This window comes from Eretmochelys imbricata, chromosome 27, assembly GCF_965152235.1.
Source record: "Eretmochelys imbricata isolate rEreImb1 chromosome 27, rEreImb1.hap1, whole genome shotgun sequence".
Lineage (NCBI taxonomy): Eukaryota > Metazoa > Chordata > Testudines > Cheloniidae > Eretmochelys > Eretmochelys imbricata.
In genome coordinates, this window is record NC_135598.1 from 10,223,685 (window position 1) to 10,245,929 (window position 22,245).

General features: G+C 47.0%; 2 protein-coding genes across 3 annotated transcripts; both read right to left on the reverse strand.

The window, feature by feature from the left end:
- Nucleotides 1-10: 10 nt before the first annotated feature.
- On the reverse strand, nucleotides 11-13,801 carry UBE2Z (ubiquitin conjugating enzyme E2 Z). Its single transcript, XM_077806021.1, has 7 exons — nucleotides 13,294-13,801; nucleotides 10,502-10,574; nucleotides 8,598-8,785; nucleotides 6,728-6,839; nucleotides 5,700-5,812; nucleotides 4,694-4,784; nucleotides 11-2,395 (listed from the first exon to the last, which is right to left on the reverse strand). The coding sequence occupies exons 1-7, from the start codon at nucleotides 13,632-13,634 to the stop codon at nucleotides 2,225-2,227; spliced, it is 1,089 nt and encodes a 362-aa protein (XP_077662147.1). The 5' UTR covers nucleotides 13,635-13,801; the 3' UTR covers nucleotides 11-2,224.
- Nucleotides 13,802-18,055: 4,254 nt separating this feature from the next.
- ATP5MC1 (ATP synthase membrane subunit c locus 1) lies at nucleotides 18,056-21,680 on the reverse strand. 2 transcript variants are annotated; one of them, XM_077806228.1, is made up of 5 exons: nucleotides 21,526-21,680; nucleotides 20,441-20,489; nucleotides 19,747-19,824; nucleotides 19,141-19,316; nucleotides 18,056-18,286 (listed from the first exon to the last, which is right to left on the reverse strand). In XM_077806228.1, the coding sequence occupies exons 1-5, from the start codon at nucleotides 21,663-21,665 to the stop codon at nucleotides 18,172-18,174; spliced, it is 558 nt and encodes a 185-aa protein (XP_077662354.1). In that variant the 5' UTR covers nucleotides 21,666-21,680; the 3' UTR covers nucleotides 18,056-18,171. The 2 variants fall into 2 exon arrangements, with proteins under 2 accessions (XP_077662354.1, XP_077662355.1); XM_077806229.1 differs by lacking the exon at nucleotides 21,526-21,680 and adding an exon at nucleotides 21,446-21,524.
- Nucleotides 21,681-22,245: the final 565 nt, after the last annotated feature.

Genomic DNA, 22,245 nt, shown 5'->3' on the forward strand with positions numbered 1-22,245 from the left:
ATAGTCTAGATTCTGCCAAAACAAACTTTATTGCACAAAAAAATCTTATGTACAATTATATATAAACAAGGTGTTTTATAGTGACTCTTGTGCATATATTTTCAAATCATTAGGTCTAAAATTCTGTCACTAAACCATGTCTGCCTAGAGCAGTCATTGAGGATTGTCACTTTGAAATGGAAACATTCAGAAACAGCAGGACAGGTAACAACGCTATAAAACTAATACGTTCACAGCCACATGCTTAGGTGAATGGTGTCCACAGTAAGGCATTGTGTGTGTGGATGGTAATGCCACATGCACCACATACATATTTCTGAACCAGATCTGCCTTATGAAGGCATTAGAGGCCCAGCTCTAACCCATTTTAAAGTGGAAATACTATTGATTTATGAAACCAGTGAAATTTACAAGGGGATTAAACAGGCATCACAGTAGCACAGCTCAGACTTCTCATACCAATATGCCTCCATGAAACCTTATATCAAGGAGTAAACTGCTTTATTTACTTCCAGCTGGTGTGTCCTATGTAAGTTTCCCTTCAGAGAAGATAGGGTTCCATTCTAAACCACACCAATGACAGACCCAAGGTGAGATTTTGTTCAGTAGAAAGGTTGAGTTGTTAAATGGCAGCTTGAATTCAGGAATCTTTCAACTTCTCAAAGCTCCTTAAGTGGCAGGATGAAATTTACAATAGTTGATATTCTACAGAAACAATCTGTATTGAAAATAATTCACCAACCCATGGGACATTTGAAAACAGCAGTTTGATCTACAAAAAAGACAATTTCTTTAGAACAAAGTTACCTGACCTGGAGCTTCTTTCCATGCCACAATAAGAATCAGAGGATTATAGCAAAGGATTTTTTTTTGGGGGGGCGGGGGGGGGGGGAGAAGGGAGGTTGGTGCACCATAGTATGTGCTCAACTTTTAAATCAGTGCTCTTGTAAAACAAGATTAAGCCCTTCATCTGGGAAACATTTTACCACCCAGTTTGGTGATGGTAAACTCAATCAGGCCTGTTTATCTGCCTGCTTGACCTGGGTGTGTTTCATCTCCATGCCCCTTACTTTAAATACATCCTTGATGTAATGGCACGCACAGCCAGCAGACACCTGCCCAAGAGGTATGAATTGCTCAAAATGAGACACTGCTGTTAGAACTATCAAAGCTTTAAGAACTAGTTTTACCACTGGCCAAGTTTGGCAAGGGAATGTTCTGCTGCTATTGACATTCGCTCCATGAAGATGGCTCCCTGCTTATAAATGTCCCTTATCCTAGCATTTTATTTGTCCTGGATCAAAATATTAGCAGAAGAACAAAAAAACAAACACACACAACAGTGACTTCAGGGGCTGAAAGCAAACAGCAGTCAAGGAAACAGCACTTCCATTTAGAAGAGCCAAAGATTAAAAAAAATAAAACAACAAATACAACAAAATTAGATTGGGGGAGGGAGGGAGTGTTTTTTTTTTTTTAAAAAACCCCAGTGATTTTCTCTCCAAAGTTTCCAGAGTAAAAGCATCTGCTCTTGATTTATAAGCTTTTACAGCTTGCATCCATTCCTCCCCCCTTCCCTTCCCCCTTTCCCTCTTCCACCTAAAGTCCAGTCAGCAAAAGCGACCCAGGGACTGGATGAAGCTTTCAGAAAGAAAGCTAGGAGTCCACCCTGTTTATCTTTGGTCTGTCTAGAAGAGATACCAGCAGATAGATGGGCTTATGCAGAGCACCTGTGCCCCACCTCTCCCCAGACAGAAGTTAACCCTAGGCAAGCAGCAAGTGGGCCCCTTAGTATCATGGACTCCAGCCAAGTGCTCCTACAGCTCTGGTCCTTGGGAGTTCAGCATGGCCAGAGGGAAGGGCACATACTGGGTATTTAAGAACAGAAAAGCTGTAAAACGGACTTGCATTCTACATCTCATTGTTTTAATCCAATAAAGAAAAAAAAGCCACCCAGTGTAGGTGTTTCCAAAATAACCTGATGCCACATGCTCCAGCTTTCTAGCATAGGAAGTACCTTTTAGAGTAGCCTATCACAAGCTTGGCTTTGTCTAGCATGAAGTCCTCTTGTTCAGTATCCACCAGAGCATTAAAGGAGACAGAAGACCTCTTCCAGCTCTAGCCACTCTGGGTTTGGCTTGGTTCTCAAGTCTGTCAGGGGTAATTCTAGAGTTCGAAGACAGAACCATCCCCACAATTGGGTTTCTCACATAGAGAGAGACCTCTAAGCCTTGGAGCTCCCTTGAGTGTCTGTCTCCGTCTCCGAGGAGCTGCTGTCAGAGTCTATTTCTACATTCTCCTGCTGGTGTTTCTCTTGCACCTTCAGCCGAATTCCTTGCAAACGGATTAATAGGGACTGATAGTCAAAGTGGCCTCGTTTCTCACCAAAAGGATCCTGGGGGTGGGGAGGAGGAAGGAACACAAGATTTAGACACACACTTATATGGTGCTAAAGTACATCACACTCTACGTGGCATCTATGAAACACACCCACCACAAGGGCAGGCAACAGCAACTGAGCAGATAACTGCAGGGCAAGGAGAGACATTTTGGCCAAACACACTGGTTAAACCTCTTTTTGCCAAGCAGGTTAGGGGTTCGTCAGTGTCAATGCAGAGCATAGGGGACCTTGGCTCTTTTAAATGCACTCTGAAAAAAACCAAGCAAAATAAACTTGAGGGAACTCAGTTTACCTTCTGCAGCCAGATGGTTTGAGTGGACACTGGCTGGATTTGAACCAGAGTTTCAAAGAACTGATGGATTGGTCTCAGGCAGAAGAGAGGGACAGTCTCAGTAGGAAAGACTAAGGACTTAGTTACTAACACCTCGTGTAGTGCTATAGAGGCTTTATAAAGAAAGGCAAGTATCACCCCCATTTTACAGATAGTGTAACTGAGGCACACAAGTGACCACACTTGCCTACAGTCACTCGCAGTTGGGCAGTGGCAAACAGGCAAGAGAGATTTAGCTTCTACCCTCACACCCTGATGGGACCACACTGGCAGAGCAATTGGGAGGAAGCTTGCACTGCCCATGCTGTACCTGCTCTGGGATAAATAGGAGGACTTTAGACTCCAAAAACCAAAAAGCCAGCTTCTTTCCCAAACACTACGCTCACATGGGAAAGCTGCTGACGACGACACTGACCTCAACGTTTTGGAATGGCTTCGTTTTCACACCATTCTTTCTTTTATCTGTGGTTCATCTAATGAAGTGGGTCTATGCTACAATTTACAACGGTTGGGGACAGGAACACAGCAGTAAGACCAGCACTGTGTTTGTACAGCGCCTAGCACAATGGGGTTCTGGTCCAGGACTTCGGCTCCTTGCAGCTGCAGCAGTTATGACCGTAGAATGTGATCGGTGCCATTCCCAAATAGCTCCTCAAGTCATAACCCTCTCTAGTCACTGTACTAAAGATTCCAGCTGATGTGAGTCAGACAGTGTTGCCTGGTGGCACTATTCAGTCCAAACACAGGCGGTCTGCTTTTGTCATGCGTTGCGGGTGCTCTCATTTTATGGATTACAGGGCTGTTTGTTGACAATGAAGGGCATGGGTAGATATTCGGTCATAAAATTAATCACCTCTCTCTTTCATCAATGGTGATATCTTTTAATGGGACAGTCAGGACATGGGTGATTAGAGCAGAAGCAGCTTCTATTCATACTGAAATATCTTAGCAATCAGCAGTAAGAAAAGCAGGGTTTTTTTGATGAGTGGCTCAGGAGCAGTGCTAGGAAAAGCTCAGTGGCTTGTACTGTGTCCGCGAAATCAATGGAAATTGAAGGCACTCGGCACCTCAAGGGAGCGGGCCTCAGCAAAGCACCTTTGATTCCACACGTAGGCTAGTGCAGATAAAAAAATTGCAAGAGCTTGTTCTCAGGATTGGAGAGCAGGAAGAAGCCTCACCCCCCACTTTTCAGGATTGTATTGCATAATGAGTAACACAGTGATGAGGCCCTTAAGAAGAGACTAGAGGAAATCCTAGAACTCCAGTGATGCATAGCCAGAGCCAGCAGAAAAACCACCAGCTAGCTAAACCTTTGACCGGGACATAGGAACTGCCCTACTGGAATCACACTACTGTCCAAGCAGTGGTAGTTTCCTATTCTCTTAGCATGAGTCAGAGGATAGACCAGTGGTCCTCAACCTATTTACCGTTGTGGGCCACATATGTAGCCCACAATATGTTATGTGGGCCGCATCCAACACTACTTGTAGGGCCCTGATCCACATGAAGAGGAAATACAAGCACATTTAAGCTTGTGTATCCCCCCCCAAATTCTGCCTTTCAGAGGAAACTTTCAAATGAAGTACAATTGGCACCAACAGACAGAGAATTAAGCAGACATTTTGTGTTAGAGGAAAAACAGTACATAATAGGAATTTCTCATAGCCTTATTTCATGGCTGATGTGAAATCAAAGCACATGAAGGGTAGAATTTCTTAAATTCCCTCCAGATAAGGAACTCCCATTCTCCTCCCTCCTAAATTAGCCATGTCAAGAGGCAAGCTGATGGCTACCGTGGCTGAAGGAGGTAGCCAAGATAAAAATAATCTCAGCAAGCAGACAACACTTTTCACCACATAGATTGTAAGAAATGGAAGTGTTGATGTGCCAGCTAACAGGTCATTAAACTGCACCCTTCTAATGAAGTCGTAGCATGGAAAGGAGGGTTGCCAGCAGCTTACCTGCATTGTCTGTCCTTGGAGGTGAAGCCTCTCTTTGCATGCACCCTCGTAGAAGTCAAAGTATTCCATGAAAGACTTCTCCATAACACCCCTGGAATGCCACAAAAGAGCACATGGTCAATGCAGGCGGAGCGAGCATTTAAGCGATGGTCTCAACACCTCGTGGCCACATGAGACTCCATTCAGTTAAAAGAAAAGGAGGACTTGTGGCACCTTGGAGACTAACCAATTTATCTGAGCATGAACTTTCGTGAGCTACAGCTCACTTCATCGGAAGCTCATGCTCAAATAAATTGGTTAGTCTCTAAGGTGCCACAAGTACCCCGTTTCTTTTTGCGAATACAGACTAACATGTCTGCTACTCTGAAACCATTCAGTTAAGCAAACGTGTCATTCATCTAATCCACAACACTCTGTGTATGCCTTAAAAATGTACGTGGACGATCCAAGCATTCAAAAAGTCTGCCCTGGCAACTGAGGCAATCATCCCGCTGCTCAGCAGAACCTCAGACACACGGGGTTTGCATTAACTTGTGTCACTGCCCTGATTGAATTACACCACACCAGGAACAAGAGTATGCAGGAGGAGGTGGTCGTCATATAGCGATTGGATGTATCGTGAGACAAAGCAGGGCAGGGAACAAGTGCAGGTGCTGTATAAATATTAAACTCAGTACACATCAGGAACAATTAGCCATCCACCCGTGCAAGCAAGACAGGGACACGTCATCCCCCTTTACAATATGGGAATGGGAACAGAGGGTTTAGCAGTGCCCACCGTGACACAGCTAGGACTGGAACTCAGGAGTTCGGAAACACCAAGATAAGAGTTCCTGGCACCCTGTTCAACGTAGGACGCTGCCCCTTCGACAGAGATCCAGCCCCTGACAGCGACTTAGCAAGCGAACATGAAGCATACAGAAGCGCCCAGTTAAAGCGGACCCTGACTGTTCAGAACGAGATGGGGCCACGTTTGTGCATTCACTCCTCTATCCCCATTACCTACCGTAAAGGCTCAGGACAGGGACACTTTCCTTCCAGCATGTCGCACACGGCTACTCGGATAGTCTCATGCCGAATGCACTCGTTATAGTTCTTACTATCCCCAGGGTGCCTCTCCTGTAAATGGAAATTGCTCCACTGAGTCCGTGTGGTAAACAGGTATTATCCCTTCCCTTCGGGCCATAAGGATTTCACACTCTGCAGCGAACTCTCCTCAGATCTGCCTGCTCAAAGTACAGTGATCTAGTTTATCCTGAAAAGCTGGTAAGAGATTCCACATGTTCCCAGATCCCAGGATTCGGGTAGCTGAGGAGATGGATCAACTCAAGCCAGCACAATAGTCTCTCTCTCCTCTCTTAGGGACCGTAGACCAGGATAACCTGAGCAGTTTGGGTCACGTAGGACACAATACATCCCAGGGAAGCCATTTACTTTCAGCACAGATTGGCAGAACAAGAAAAAGCCGCTGCAGATATAATCAGTTTTCTGTCTGTTTCCAGTTAATTCCACTACCTTTCTTATAATGTAAATTAAAATGGGATCTGTGGCAGGAAGGCTAAACACTTTCTAAACCCATGCTGTCTGTATAAACCAGGTGACCATTAGTACCGACAGGATATTCCACCATAAAAATCTCAAAAGGAATTACAAGTATTTGAGCTCTTCTGCAAGTCAGGTATTATCATGTGGGGTAAATTGGGGCTTGGCGCAGTTAACAGACTTACTCAAGGTCACAGCAACTCAGCAACAAAGAATGAAACAGAAAGCAGGAATCTCCCAGTTCTCTTACTACTAGACAACACTCCCTTCAGCTAAAAATAGCTCTCCTTTCCAGAGGTGTTTGCAGGACACCCATCGCTGGTATCTGGAGAGATGAACACCAAAGACTTGAATAGCCTCAGGATGACTGATTGAATTCCCTTTTGCAGAGAGACACAGTTGGAGAGCGTGTGTGTGAGTGTGTGACGACAATGACACAGGAGTCAAGTCATTCCAGAACTGGAGTAAACCATGCTCAATCAGAAGTATTACCTGCTCAAAGCCAGGTTCGTTGTGATAGGGGTTCTCAGTCATCAGAGACTGTATGGAGATGAGGACTGAAGAGATACTCTGTGCTGGGCTCCAAGCAGGACCAGTCCAAGTGCTGAAACATCATAAACACAGGAACGTATTTAAACACAAGACCTAGAATAGGACTCAGTGACCTCCCCTTTCACCGTTACCATTCTCAAAGATCAACAAACCCTAGTTTAGGAAATCAGAAAAAGCTAGAGGGGGCTACCCAGAAGGGGAAGTGGACAAGAAAAACAGGGAGCCCCCAATGATCTGCAGTGTTCAGAAGCTTTTATGGTTGAAGTTAGTGTTTCTGTTCACCCAGTTGTGAACACTAATCTGGATAAGTAAGATTTTTGTAAATTTCACTTTACTGCCAGCATTGAAGTGCCTGGCAGAGGGAAAAGAGTAGCACGCCTGGGGAAACTGACCAACATCAGGGTTAATATTGAAAAATGTTCTGCTTGAATAATAATACCTAGTTCTTATATAGCACTTTCCATCTCAAAGCACTTTACAGCAGAGGTCAGTATCATTATCCTCATTTTATAGATGGGGAAAACTGAGGTGCAGTGACTTGCCCAAGGTCATCTGGGAGATCAGTGGCAGAAGCAGGATTAGAATTCAGGTCTGAATCCTAGTCCAGTCGTCTTATGCATTAAGCAACACTGCCTCCTATAGTAGCAAAGATCTACTGGTCCCTATGCCACATGCAGGGGTGCGCACACCTTTATGCAGAGGGACATTTCTAGAAAAAACAACAAACTCTGCATTGGCCGCCCTTTGCTACAGATCCTTTCCCCCCCTGGAATGGCAGCATTTCAAAAGAGGGATGCACCTGGCACATGAGACGCTTTCTAAACCCTTTCATTTTGCTGCTCCTTTTCCCTCCACCTCCCCTGCGCCTTTCAGTTTGATGCACGTCCCAAGAGCTTGAGGTGGTCTGCCCAACTCAGTGCCTCCCGTTTCAAAACCCCTCCCATCACATCAATGAATAGTCTTCCTTCCTTAAACCATTGTTCTGTGTTTGCTCTAATTTAGGACCCAACCCTGTGAGACGACAAGCCTCTGCCACTTGCACTGGCTTCACGCTGAGCTGCACTGTGCCCAGCGGCACTCAAGATCCTGCCCTGGCATTGTTAACGTGTCAGGGAAGGGATGATGTGTTTGCAGGATTGGGACCATCCATGCATGTTCTTTAAGCACAGTAGTCCAATTGACGCTGATGGGACTGCTCCCATGCTTAAAATTAAGCATCTGCAGAATTGGAGCCGAAGTTTGTAAAACCGCTGTTTGAATAGGCAGTGCTCTAGTGGGGACTTAAAATAATTATCCTACTCATGGTTTTGCACCAAGCACAAGCGGAAGCAGAGAAGCAGTTAAACAGCTTTCCAGGGAGTTCTTAGTGGCTCTCTTTTTTTTTTTTTAATTTCTTTTTTAAAAACCACACACACACGGGAAATTAAAACCACCAAAAAAAAAAAACACCCTACATTCAAACAACAATCAGGGTCGGCCTTCAAACCGCAAAAGCAGAAGAAATGCAAAGTTCAGGCCAAAACTCTATGGGGGGAGATGGGAGGAGTGCTGTGCTACTTAGGCACAATGGAGTGAGAGAACAGAATTTCAGTCCTGGCTTTTGTAGGTTCAAAGAAAGTCAGACTCGCATTTTTGCTAAATTCTGGCAGCTTTAAGGCCTCCATCGTGCAAGCAACTCCATAGAGAGTCTGTGCAGGCAGATGTCACTGCAGGATCAGGACCTAAATATGCAAAGAGGGTCACATACAGCAGAGAACTGCCTACAGCAAACTCCTGGCTTCCCCCTGAAACAGGTGAAATCTTCTCTTACCCTAGAATACTCAGGCAGACTTTCCCATTGCGGTAGAAGTTGGGGTTAAACCTCACTGTGTTATTCCCTGTTGTCATCAGTTTGACCCTTGGTGGGTGGATGGGATAATCTGGAGGACAGCGAAACAGGAACAAGAAGAAACCCCCTTCATAAGGCGTGTCAAATGGGCCTGTGATCAATGCATGAATCTGTAAAACAAAAGCCCATCTTGCGCACCACTTCAAAATTGCGCAGCACTGTGAAATTTTCAACAAAACCAAACAAGTGCAAGAAATCGCGATACAGAGCTCACGACCAGGCCTCTCCCACAAGCACATCATACACAGTCCACTCTTTCCCCTCCCTGCCAGACTCACTTATACATTTCTCTGCCACACCTGTGCGCGATGCATGCCCCCGTAGCCGTATTTACATGCCTCACACACTTGCACATGCATCCGCTCCATGTCTGCGCAGCCAAATGCAGAGTAAACAGTACTTCATCGGAAGAGCTCGACATTTCAAAAGTTGAAAGATTTAAAAACAAAAAACAACTAACAAGAAAAAATATTCACTACCTATTTCCATCCCCAACCTTTATTTTCCAACTTCTGAATTTCCACCAGCAAGAGGATTTTTCTTAATTTGAAGATACTGCACTGATTTGTACTTAAACGGATCACTAACCTTCCTCAGCCAGGACCTATGGTTAGGAGCATTCTCTCCTCACTGTAAAGTTACCTCTGAAGATCCTGATCACATGCAGGTGAAATTACTACCTGAGCAAGATTATTTCCTTCTGTGCTATTTCAAATGTGCTCACTTGATCAATTTTAAATGCTTCTTAACTCCTCGTGATTTGCAAGAAGATGCCAAGACTAAGACGCTTTAAGACATGGTCAATGATCTAATGCATTGTTGGAAAATGGGTGTGTATTTTCAGCTTCCAGCATCAAGTTGGACCAAAGTTATGATTAAAATACTGAGTATACACTCAGAATATGGAGTATTCTTGTATATAGGAATTCTCTCCAAGAACTATTCCCTTGCAGTATTTTAAAACCCAAAGGCCTCACTTCAGCCAAGGGTTAGTGCTGGTGGTACCTGGAAGTGGAAAGATTGTTGGAGAGGTGGGAAAAGCTTGCAGCAACAGGAAAAGAGGAGGCAACTTCTCCTCCACCACTAGCCTCACAGGAAACCAGTGCAGCCCAAAGACTGGATATGGCATGGAGGCTGGGAGATGCACTGCATCAAATGCATCCTTTCAGCAGCCAGCGTCTGCAAGCTTACTAGGGTATCCTGACTGCAGTGTGACACTTAGCAGAAACTACATGGACAGGCATCTTCCAAGAACACCTCCACTGGGGCACAAGGATGCAGGCTAGCACAGGGAGTGCAAGTTACACCTCTCTGCATAAGCTTGGGTCTGAATCATGGCCTAATCTGAAGTTTCTGCACCCAATGCACAGATGCCTCCTGACTACCACATTTACCACCCCCAGTCTCTGATGGAAGCTTCCCATAGCCCAGTGGTGCTCACAGCGGAGTCAGCTGTTCCTCAACATTCCCACTGATCGTTTTCAAGCATTGGCAGCATGAAACCAGCAGGATAGGTGCTTTACCGAGTCATATGGCCATGGCGGCTCTACTGGATTGATCTGCAGAGCCACAGTTTATCACTTCACAAAGTTAGCGTCCTTGAAAGCCCCCCTCCAGTTTTAAAACACAGCCCCGTCTCACTGTCCCCAGGAAAATTTAAGCTGCTTTATTCTTTTACAACCTTTTGAGGATGATCTATGGGACTCTTCCCTACCCCTCTCCCCAAAATGGTATGGACAAGCCTTATATGGATTAACTCTTAAAGTAGCCAGCAAAAGAAGACACACAGAAGGAGAAAGTTGGATCAGTTCTGGATATTCACTTACCTTAGTCATATCATGGGGATCAGGCACAACAAACATTCCAGGGGGTGGTTCCTTATAAATGGACATGATATCCCTGAACAAAGAAAACAGGAATTAGCCATTATCTCCCTCAGGGTCCAGACCAATCCAAGGAACAGAACAGAGTATGAGAGAGTGTGTGTGAGAGACAAAATAAACCTGTTACTGAAAGCACTTGTTTTTTTATTTTGTTGCTGCTTCATTGTTTTCTGGCTAAGCTGTTCCTGCTTATCCAGAAGAAGAGCTGTAGGAGAGAAGGAGTGCACACACTCTCAAAATACATAACAAGAGACATGGCATCAGATATGACTCATTGTGAGTTGGGGGACATACAGCAGCATTCTACCTCTAACAGCGAGAGTGCTGCTCCCTGTGTTGAGGTGAGTCGCACACAGCCACAAAAGGATTTTAAAAAAAGTCTTCCTGTTCGTAAAGAAAACTGAGCTGAGCTAAAGTTTCAGCAGTATGACTAAGCAGATGAAACTTCTGAAGTGACAGGAGAACCTCAACTTCTTATCAAGTTAGTGCTTTCATCCATTTGGACTGGAAGCATAGTTTGTACCATCTTATGGTGAAGTTCTAGGAGTTTTGTAACCAGCAGTAGAACAAGGATATGCAATCATTTGGCAAGCAGTAATGTTTGTGAGGAGGGAAGAGGAAGAATCTATTGAAATAAGGCCAATATTTATAACAATACAACAACATATTGTTTTAAAGTTTATCAACATGCCAGACCTAATGTGAGCAATCCTTTTACAGGCAGCCTCTAATACTGCAGTTAGACAGGAAATAGCTGAATTGTTCAGTTAGCACCACTCAGGCAAATGAAAGAATAGGATTATGGGTGGGCCAGTAACACCTTATAAAATTCAATCTAGGAACACAAAAAAGAAACCTATTCCCCTACTGATCTAATACAAAACTACTAATTTGCAGATGCACAGAGATACTTGGTTTCAGATCACTCATTGGCAGACAGCTGGCACAACAGATTAAATTTTAAGATTAAGTAGAGGCAGTTTTAGTCAGGTGAGGTATCATATTGAATGCACGGGACAGAATCAGGAGATCAGAACGCTACTCTTGTCTCTGACACAACTTCATTGTTAACCTCGGGGAAGTCACTTTGCCTCTCTTGTATGCACCTGCAAAAATGCAGTTGTGAGGCTGAATTCAATGTATGGGCTTTGAGATCCTTGCATGTATGGGGCAAAATATGACTTCATACAACTCAACAACTCATACATTTTCTTAGCCACTGGTAGCAGCAAGAATGGTTTAACCAGGTGGGGACAGAGGGAGGAAGTTTCTGTTAATCCCCCCTTTAAAATGATAAACGTGATCACCGAAATAGACTACGGCAGTTTTAGCAAGAAGCTGCTGACGCATATGAATTGCCAAATTTCAGTGGTGGATAATTGATTCTGTCTAGTATATTTCCCAGGACGTTTCATGTGGACATGGGATGCTTCATCTCCTGTGCTGTACGGCATTGCTGCACGTGGAGAACAGCTATCACATTCCACCCGAGACGTGGATACATGATCTTACATTTATACACCCTGCAAATCACTGTGGGATCTGTCTGGATGAAAAGTGCTTTATAAATACAATGCGGCATTAGCATGCTGGGTCTCGAGCAGCAGCAGTGAGCTGAAACTAGACTGTGTCAACAAAGCCAGAGGGAATCTAAAGCATTTTGATGCACAGAACGTTCTCCTAACCCTGGGGAAGCCTACTAAAACCTAGAGAGCTGCAGATACCTCTGGGGACAAGATCAAAGGGGTGATGAGTGAATCATAGACTATCAGGGTTGGCAGGGGCCTCAGGTGATCATCTAGTCCAAGCCCCTGCTCAAAGCAGGGCCAATCCCCAATTTTTGCCCCCCATCCCTAAATGCCCCCCTCAAGGATTGAACTCACAACCCTAGGTTTAGCAATGCTCAAACCACTGAGCTCTCCCTCCCCCCGTGTGTGGGGGTCTCACATTCCCTTGTGGAAAGCTGTAAGTGCTAGTGCATAAAGAAATGCATCCACTTCCCTAGGATATATAGGTGTCTCCATAGGTGGCCTCAGGCCACAGAGAACAACATGGAAGAGTTCGTCCTGTCCCTAGCACAGATGCTGATGACATCCATGGGGTAGAGGCTACCCAAGTGGTTATGGCCCACAGGCAGATGGGACAGTGAGTGTTGGTAATGCCAGTCCCAAAACCCTAGGCTCAAAGGGCAAGACGCTGGAAGAGATCAAGATGGGACGGGGAAAGATTCGTACTCCTTTTAGAGGGAGGGGGAAGGCCCCAAGCACGGACAACCGGCTCTTTTCGGGGGAGGAGCCGGGAGAGAAATCCAGAACAGAGCAAGGAGCGGTCACCATGACAGGGCATTTACTCAGCGGTGATTTCGCCTGGGAAGCCCCTGGCTACCCCAGCACCGCGGGGGAGGGCCGGCAGGAAGAGAAAGGACTGCGACACTGGGGAAGGTGGGGGGGTCGCCGGGTCCCGAGCAGGCAGGCGGGGTACTGGCTGGGCCCGGAGCTCCCAGGGAAAGACACTGGAGCCCCACGGGGGATGCCCCAGCACCGGCTGGCCCGGATCAGGGAGAACTGGGGAGGGGGGGGCAGGTTTGGGGCGCGCGCTATCCCGGGGGAGGGGCCCACGGGAGACGGGGTTTGTAGTTACAGATCCCCCCCCCCCACACACCCCCGGGGCGGGGGTCCCCGGCTCGATCCGCAGCAGGCCGGCCGGAGGCGGCCGGGCCAGGCCGGCTCGCTCACCGTTTGATCCGCAGCAGGCAGGCCGGGCTCGGCCTCTCGCTGTCCCAGTCGCCGCTCACCGTGGGGTCCCAGAAGGCGGAGTGAGTGAGCAGCGCGGCCCCGGCCGCGGCGGCGGCGGCGGCCGCGGGCAGCCCGGCGAGGGGGGCCCCGCCGCTCCCGGGGGGGGCTCCGGCCCCCGCGGGGGGCGCCCCGAACCCGGCCGCCGCCCACAGCTCGGCCGGGATGAACACGCCGGGGCTGCCCGCTCCGCCGCCCCCGGGCCCCGCCGGGACCCCGCCGCTCGTGGCGGCCGCCAGCACCGCCGCCGCGGCCGCCTCCTCCGCTGCCGGACTCTCCGCCATTCTCCGCGGCCCTTGCCCCGTCTGGGAGAGCGCAGCTTCCGGGACTCCACACCAGCGAGTCCGCCGGCCAGAGCGGCCCTCACCCGGCTCCTCCACCGCCGAATCCGGGCCAGAGCGTCCACCCGCCCCGCCCTGCCGCCGCCGCGAGCACTCCGCTCAGCACCATGGAGTCGCCTCCGGGCTGCAGAGTGTCGCTCCCGAGCTGGCCACCCAGGAGACGCCTTTCACTAGAGCGTCCCCCACCCTCAACCAACGAGTTGCGGACCATAGAGTCTCCTCTGGGAGTAGAGTGTCAATCCAATCAACGAGACGCCCAGCAGCGGGGAGGAGGAGGAGGAGTGCCCTGCTTTTCATGCCCAGGAGGCAGTGGGCGTGGCCTGGTGGTGCAAGACTTTGCAGGGGGCAGGGCTCTGTGCAGCTAGGCTGGTGCCAGGGTGTCATGACAGCATTGTCCTCGGCCTGTGCTTTTGGTGGAGGGTGATGCTGTATCAGTGTGACGGCATTGATGATGTCATCACATGGCATCACAGCCTGAATGCATGCAGTGCAGGTAGAACCGGGTGGGTCCCAGGATATTAGAGGGGGCAGAAGAGATCTCTGCCAGGGAAAGTCAAATGTAATAAGTAATTTCAAATTCAGTGAGTGAGTCACAAAGGCCAGGGAAGGCCAAAGTGCAGTCTGCAGTGACTCATTTCTCTACTAGAAAGGAGCAACACAGAGAGAGTACACCTCCCAGCAATCCATGCTTTAACATACCCGAAAGCAATGTGTGGCCTTTTATTTACAATTAGACCAACAGGGAGGGGTGAGGAGGAGGGGAGGGCGACTTGGCACCTTAAATAAAAGAAGTGCATAGAAAATAAACAGGTTTAGAAACATCTGTACAAATATCTCTTGCGGAGGAGAGGAGAGGGGAGGGGAGCTCCATGCCCCCACCCCCACAATACACCCTCACCATAGAAAAAGGTTCCCAATCAGGAGTTGTGATTCACAATTTGGAAGATGGGATTAGGCCGGGGTTCTCAAACTGGGGGTCAGGACCCCTCAGGGGGTCGCAAGGTTATTACATGGGGGGTCGCAAGCTGTCAGCCTCCACCCCAAACCCCGCTTTGCCTCCAGCATTTATAATGGTGTTCAATATATTAAAAAGTGTTTTTAATTTATAAGGGGGGGGTCGCACTCAGAGGCTTGCTATGTGAAAGGGGTCACCAGTACAAAAGTTTGAGAACCCCTGGATTAGGAAGACTCACCTGTCCTTGGGTCTCTGCCGGTGTAGATCAGGGGGTCATTGTGCACCCCCTGCTCTGGGGTGACCCCCAACAATTTATCCTAAGATGAAAGTACCTTTGCTGTGTTTTTATGTATGTTGTACAATTTGCCACAGCAGCCCCTGTTCTAGGTTATCCCCTTGTAAGATCCAGTTATTCCACAGCTATTCCTGACACCTAGTGCTAAGGGTAGTCTTGAAATTTAGATTACAAATGGGAAAATATCAAAGAGTCTAATCAGCTGATGGGGATTCTACTCTGTGCTTCTGTCTCATCACTTGACTCATGGCTGACTGACTAATCACTTTTTCCCTCTTGGGTACAATTCTACACTGGAAGAGGCCAGATAAAACAAGCAACAATATCTGACTCCAGATTGTTTCATTGTAACTGGGTACTTAAGATGGACAGGTTTTTGGGCTTTTTAAGATCCTGATGTATATAGAGCTTTTCATTAAACTAGCTAACTCACTTCAGAGTAGGCATATTGCATACATCCTGATACATAGAGTCTACACTCACCAGGCAAGCAGACCCTATGAAGCAGGTATCATTGAGAAGATATAAGTCTATCATAAACCAAAAGCTTGCCTCTCTCACCAACAGAAGTTGGTCCAATCAAATTTATTACCTCATCCATCTTGTCTCTCAAATATCCTGGGACCGACACAGCTACAACTACACTGCAATAAATGCAAGCATCACCCTTAAATGGGCTCAAGGGGATGGGCTCCACACGGGGACGTATGAGCCACGATGCTCAGCATCACAATGCCTAACTTTTAGGCACCCAGAAAATCATAGGAACAGCTCTGCAATCCACAGAGCCTGAGTTAGGTGCCTAAGCTCCCTATACAATGAATGGGGAAGAGAGAGCCACCTAAGCTAGCCACAGGAAGAAGCTGAAAGGGGCGTATGCTAACCCCCCACCCTCTCATAGAGATAGCTGCCTACCCTGCTATTGAGCCTCGCTCCTGGGGAAGATAGGTATTTGGCCCACTAAGTCACATGTGGAACCCAAAACAAAACAGCCAGGAGGAGGTGCTCCCTTATAACCTTTAGCCTAGTGGATAGGGTACTCAACCAGGACGTGAGAGACCCCTAATACAAGTCCATCCTCCACGTGAGGGCCTATGTGGCCCTATGGAAAAAGATAAAGGCACCAGTGATGTGTTATTGCCACTCCCATCTTTCCTACTGCCAGAGAGGAAAAGAGGGAGCTGCCAGGCTCATGTGGGACGATTGTAGAGTCCTACATAGCCGCTTCCTTTATTTATGCTTAAGGCCAACCTTGAGTGGGGGTAAGTCAAGCATGTTAAGAAGCCACACCTATAAACAAACCAGTCAGGCCCAGATCCTCAGAGGTACTGATGATGCACCTTACCTCCATTGAAATAAGAGTTAGGTGTCTAAATACCTTAGAGGATCTAAGTCTCAAGAGTCTTTTCATTTAAAAAGTCATTGATCCTGCTCCGTGTACAGTGATCCCCTCCAGCAGGACTATGTACATCCTCAGAGCAGTCCACCTATCTCAGCTATCTATCTCAGGACAAGTTACATTCATTCCAAATCCTTTTCCCCTGCCTTCCTCTTTATTGGGATTTCACACAATGTCATTTGTCCCAGATTCCTCCTCTCTCCACACAGATACTTGCTCCCCACATAATCACTTTCCTCAGAAAAAGGCAGATACTGGGCTTGTGTAAGATAGGAAAAACAGGACAAGGTTCATTGTATTAAGTGAGTTTTAGCTCACTTAATACAGCAGTTGCCTAGGAAACACAACTGTAGAGCCTTAGCTATGGTACCATATGACCATGTACACAAAGCAGTTCCAGCCATGCAAGGGGAATGCCCCTAACTAGCTAAACACCAGGACACAGAAGTCACCTACTTAAAATAGCATAGTCCTTTCACAGTCATTTATGTATATTTAGCCAACAACTTTCAACCTGGATTCCTCTGAGATTCAAGTAAGCCATTTTCTTCAACACACTCCCTGCCTCCTGAGGGTACTTTCTTACTCCTACAGGGGAGTTTTGGGATTTCTTCTGACTCCTTGTTACTGTTTGCCTCATAAGGCTACTCTGATAGCTAAGTAATGAGAAAGCACCCTCATTATTAGTACAATCCATTTTAAAATTCACATTGTCAGGAAAGGTCAAACTAGAACTTCAACAAGGGCTTTAAATTATCAGAAGCAGAGAACCAGGTAAGATTTCAACAGAGTTGTGATATTCCAATTTTTATTAAGCACATAATTTTCTTTGCACTAAGATACCAGAGGAAGTTTAATTGAGTTGATTTAGAACCTGTTAGAGTCTTGGTGCTTTTCTCTATGGTATGTTCCAATCTCTGTTATAACACTGTCAGTCATGCACAGCTGCCGCGGAAGTAAAATCCATGTATTCATGTCTGAGTATCAGTGACAGATCATCAGAATTTTCAAGTGGAAAAATAACCTTCACTGGGTACCACTTTACATATTGCTTACCAGAAGCTGATGCAAAGAACCCAGGGAAGGTTGGTTGAGGACAGCTATTTTAAACCCTGACCTTTGGCCCACCCCATTTCTCTAACACAACAGGGAAGTTAGACGCATAAGGCATGTGTTGTTGGAACTTCTCCTATGATGAAAGATATCTTACCCACATTCAATTACTACCACCAGATATGCTCAAATTTTCCTTCTGAGACTCTCAAGATACCCAGTTTCAGATGTTGCATGAGAGAGGCACCAGTTAAGATATTGATATGAGGGAATGGTGCTGTCTCATATCAGCTTAAGCAGTTATCTGCTGTAATATGGCAACATCTGCTGTGTCTTTTGAGATCTTAACAGATTTGTGTAAGACCATTGTATTTATGAGTGTGATCAGCACCAGTGGCCCTTCCCTCAAGCTATTATGGTAGTATAAAGCTGCAGACTCAAGTCACTTAGTAGCAACCAGCCAACTTTACTTATCTTGCTACCTTATTTACAGTAGCTACCTTCTCCCGCAGCCCACCATTCTTATCCTTCTGGGTCATCTTTAAAAATCCTACAAGATTACTTTCTTTTATCAGTATACCATGGAAGATGAATCCCTAAGGACATCCCAGGCCTCACCACTGGGCCATATTGAGTGTGAGAAAGGAGGAGTCTGAAACCAGTTTATTAAGAGAAAAGCTTGTGTTTAATTATAAATCTGGAACGCTCTGGTGAAGGAGGCAGACTCAAACCGGAGAGGACACAGAGTGATGGAAGCCATGGGTTGGCCCAGAGGCTGTCACATAGCAAACAGGATGAGGAATGCCACCATCAAACAGAAGAGTCCCATGGCCTCGGACAGGGCAAAGCCCAGGATGGCGTAGGAGAAGAGCTGCTGCTTGAGAGAGGGATTCCTGTAAGGGACACATCAAAAAACAGATTCCTAAGTGAGAAAAAAACAAATCTATTCCACAAGGAGCTAAGGATGCTCTCTCACAAGCTACTGGATTCAGTGGTAAGGTTATGCCTCCTGAAGACAGGATCCCACAGAATAGTGGATACGGATGAATGTGGACATGACAGTGGGAGACTCAGAACACACACATGCATTAAGTTTGAGCAGAGAAAGAAGTGAGAGAAAGCCAAAGTAGTTCAAGGCATTTCTCTGGCTTCTTAGCATGTCTGTGTGCAATCCCCTAAACCCCAAAGGCTGGTCTCCACAGAATTATTTTATCAGGCAGCAATCCCTTACCAAGCATTAATGGCATTATGCCCTCTGTGTGATGGCAGCAGCTGTGAAGTTCTACTGAGGTGTTGTAAACATGTTGAAAGACTGAGGAAGTGATTGATATTCTTTACATCCTGTCTTAAACTATGTAGTGTAGCTGTTTAGCAGTGTAAATAAGTCACTTTCTACCCCAGAGGTGCCTTCATTTCACTGATGGGCAAAGTAATTCCTTAGCGTGTATTAACTGGGAATTAAATTTGTAAAGCCTGTGGGATGTGTGTGGATAAAAGATGCTATGAAAATGTAAGATCCTCATTATAAATGGTTCCTTGGGGTTTGGAACACCACAAGTACTCCTTTTCTTTTTACAGTTCTAAATTCACCTTCTTATTCCTCTCCCACTTTTTTGTTTGCTGTTGTCAGTCTCAATGTCCTTTTCCTACAAAATAAGTAACAGCTAAAACTGAGTGTTTACAAAAAGGGCCTACAAAACTGACTGCTGGAACAGGGAAGTAGAGTTGAAGCCAGTGGCTTGCTTACCTGGCATAGCCGATGATCAAGCTGCCAAACACTGTTCCAATACCTGCTCCTGAACCAGCCACCCCAACTGTGGCAGCACCTGCACCAATGAACTTAGCAGCAGTATCGATATCCCTAGAGGTAGTGCTCGTTTGGAACTCCCGGTGAGCCAGCTGTAGATGGGAAACACCAGAGAGCTGTGGGGAGAAGGGAGAAGAAGCCAAACAGCAACATTATTTTAATTGAATACATTCATTAAGTGTCTGTCTACATTTTATCCTCTATTCTAGGTACAGCAAGGGCATCCAAACTTTGCCCAGCTGAAAGGCAACCCTAGCATCTTGGTAGGGCAATACTCCAACCCATAGTACAACCTCTAGCCATTGCTTAATGTACAGGCTTCTTATCCTCCCCTTCCCCCTCAATCTCTGTACAGAGTCACCAGCCATTCGAGCTGGTAACCTGAGCCACGCACTGAAGACAAACAGTATCTCCATTGTCCAAACCCACATACATCTGGCTAGTGATTAATGACAGGACTAACCACGACAAGGAGGCATTTCATCTCAAGATGTTAGAATTAGAGACACAATTACGGCAGCTAGGGGCAATTTTCTTTAGTCTTACCTGTACCGTCTGAGTCTCAGGCCTGCTCAGTACAGATATGGAAACCGGCCTTGCCAGAGCCCTGGAACAGCAGCGGAACTGAAGTGAAAGAAAGACATGTAACCCATAATGGGACACCTCCACATTCCTTAGATTTGAAGGCAGTTTACAGTCATCTATTGGGGTCTTTGAACAGCTTTTGTCAGGAACAAGAAATTAAGAGTCACCCTCAACTCCACTGATAAAATTTGAAAGCAAATGTCTCAGGGACTCAAGCTAGCTGACTAACAATAACTTATAATCTAAGGACAAGACACTATTGAAGTATAATTAGTGCCACTATATTTGAGTTTTGAGCCAGTGTTGTACACTTTGAGGGACTTACAACTAGGAAGGAATCCTATCAAGAGTGGAGGTGGCAGTACCCTTAGCCACAATAGGTTAGCATATCTTCTCAGCCTCTGGATTTGCATAACAATACAACCCTATGGAGACTGAGAAGATATCCACCCTCCCTTCACCAACACCACAGACGACCTTGATTCCCCCAGTCAAGGAGTCCGGACTGAAAGTTATCCACCATAACACATCCCAAATAGAAGGGTGTCTGGGACAGCATTTTGAACACAGCTCTAAACAGAAATGCCTTCATTTACCATGGTAGCTGCATCCCCACCTCCTGGCATTACTCCTCTGCAAACAAAAAGCTGCTTACCAGAGCTGGAGAAGCAAGGAGGGCCACTGGAGTCTGCATTTTGACTGATCTAGTGAGAAGAAAGCAAAAACACATTGAAAAGGAACAACACATACCCAAACCTCATGTTACTCTTTACAGTAGAATGCACATCAGATCAACATACGCTCCCCAGGAGAACTATAAACAAAATTTAGCTACTGTGCCTTATCCTTGTCCTGCTTCCTTTCCCTGATTCTCCCTTCAATTACGACTCAGTCTCGCTCTCTGCCAAAGTTTGTTGTAGTTTTACTTGGTGTCCTTCAGACACAGGCTCACAAAAGGGTTTTGCTGAGTTTCAATAATAAACTAAACTAAAAGAAAAGGCTGGCTTTCAATGGATGCTGACAGAAGGGTTGAGTCAGTCCCTCAGAAACAAGAGAGAACCACACAGATGAAGTAGCATGAGCAAGACAGTGACCTCCAATTGTGGAAAGTCACCATGAGGGCCAAGATGGGAAGAATAAACTAAGGGATTGCCTAGATTAAAGTTTTAAAGCTAGTATATTTAAAAGATTCATTCAGCACAGGGACAAGTTGTTAGCAGGTAGAGGCGAATTCTGGTGGGGTGGAGCCTAAAGTTTCACCGTTGACCAGAGAATAAGATACAGTACAGCTTTCCCTGTCAATGCCAGTTTTAAAACACACCGTTATTGTTAGCCGCTACACTTTAAAAATACACCTATTGTCATAATCAAGACCCACCCTCATAAGGGGGAGGGTGCAGCAAATCAGTAAAAGGCCCCCCTTTCTGCCTCCCCCCTCCCCTCAACTGCCCCCCCTTTCTGCCTCCTCCCCTTTCTGCCTCCCCCCTCCCCTCAACTGCCCCCCTTTCTGCCTCCCCCCTCCCCTCAACTGCCCCCCTTTCTGCCTCCCCCCCCACTGCCCCAGCCACGAAGGTCAGAGGAGAAGGCGGCCGCCCTAGCGAGCCAAGCTCGGGCTGCAGCCGGAGCCGAGGCCCAGCAGCAGCCAGCTCGGGCACCTCACCTGCGGACGGTCACCCCCACGCGAGCCCCCGAGCTGCAGCCCCTTTGAGACAGGAGAGCAAGCCCCGCCCCGCCGCTCACCTTGCCCTGTGCCTCAGCGTCCTCCACTCCCATTGGCCGCCGCCACGCAACGTGCGCTGCCCCGTTGCCTCGTGGGGACAGAACGTGCGCTCCCTATTGGCTCTCCTGGATGAGTCCCCGCCTACCAAAATCCGGGACATTCGGCCTGCGTGAAACGGCGACGACGTGCTCACGTCCCCAGGTTCTGATTGGCTCCTTTGGGACTTCTGATTGGTTGGCTGCCTGATCGCCTTCCCAAGGACCGTAGAGTTGGCCAAGGGGGAGGCTAGAGAATCCCAGTTACTTTGACTCCTTCTCCCTTCAGTCCTGGAGATTATTGCAACGTGGGAGCGGAAGCTACCTTGGGGGTCACGTGATGAGGCTGTAACTGCAGGGTGTGGACGGGGGTTCGAATCTAGCCCCGGACAGCTCCTTGGGGGCCCCAAACCTAACTCACGCACAGGGGACCCCAAGGAGTTGTCCGGGTCTGGATTTGAATCTGGGATCCTCATCCGCCATATGGGGCTGGATTGGAACCCAAGTCCCACCGCAAGCTATTTTGGGCTGGATTTGAACCTGCCCCTTCACCTCCCAGCAGCTGCCTCCCAGTTGAACCCAGGGTCTCCAGTGGCTACTATGGCCTGGCTTCAAACCACGGGCCCATGAGTGGTCGTATATATGAACAGTTTTCCTTGCACAACTCTCTGCCTGGTTTTGAACTTGAGGCCCCTGAGGTCATGG

What these genes read in the sequence shown, in the direction of transcription:
- ATP5MC1 (XM_077806228.1), bottom strand. Translation starts at nt 21,665, where the DNA reads ATGTCCCGGATTTTGGTAGGCGGGGACTCATCCAGGAGAGCCAATAGG. An exon ending in ACGCTGAGGCACAGGGCAAG is followed by an intron (nt 20,490 to 21,525) that starts GTGAGCGGCGGG and finishes TCTTCTCACTAG; the next exon opens with ATCAGTCAAAATGCAGACTC. An exon ending in TCCTTGCTTCTCCAGCTCTG is followed by an intron (nt 19,825 to 20,440) that starts GTAAGCAGCTTT and finishes CTTTCACTTCAG; the next exon opens with TTCCGCTGCTGTTCCAGGGC.
- UBE2Z (XM_077806021.1), bottom strand. Translation starts at nt 13,634, where the DNA reads ATGGCGGAGAGTCCGGCAGCGGAGGAGGCGGCCGCGGCGGCGGTGCTG. An exon ending in ATCCCCATGATATGACTAAG is followed by an intron (nt 8,786 to 10,501) that starts GTAAGTGAATAT and finishes TTTGTTTTACAG; the next exon opens with ATTCATGCATTGATCACAGG. An exon ending in CCCTGTCCTGAGCCTTTACG is followed by an intron (nt 4,785 to 5,699) that starts GTAGGTAATGGG and finishes GTGGCATTCCAG; the next exon opens with GGGTGTTATGGAGAAGTCTT.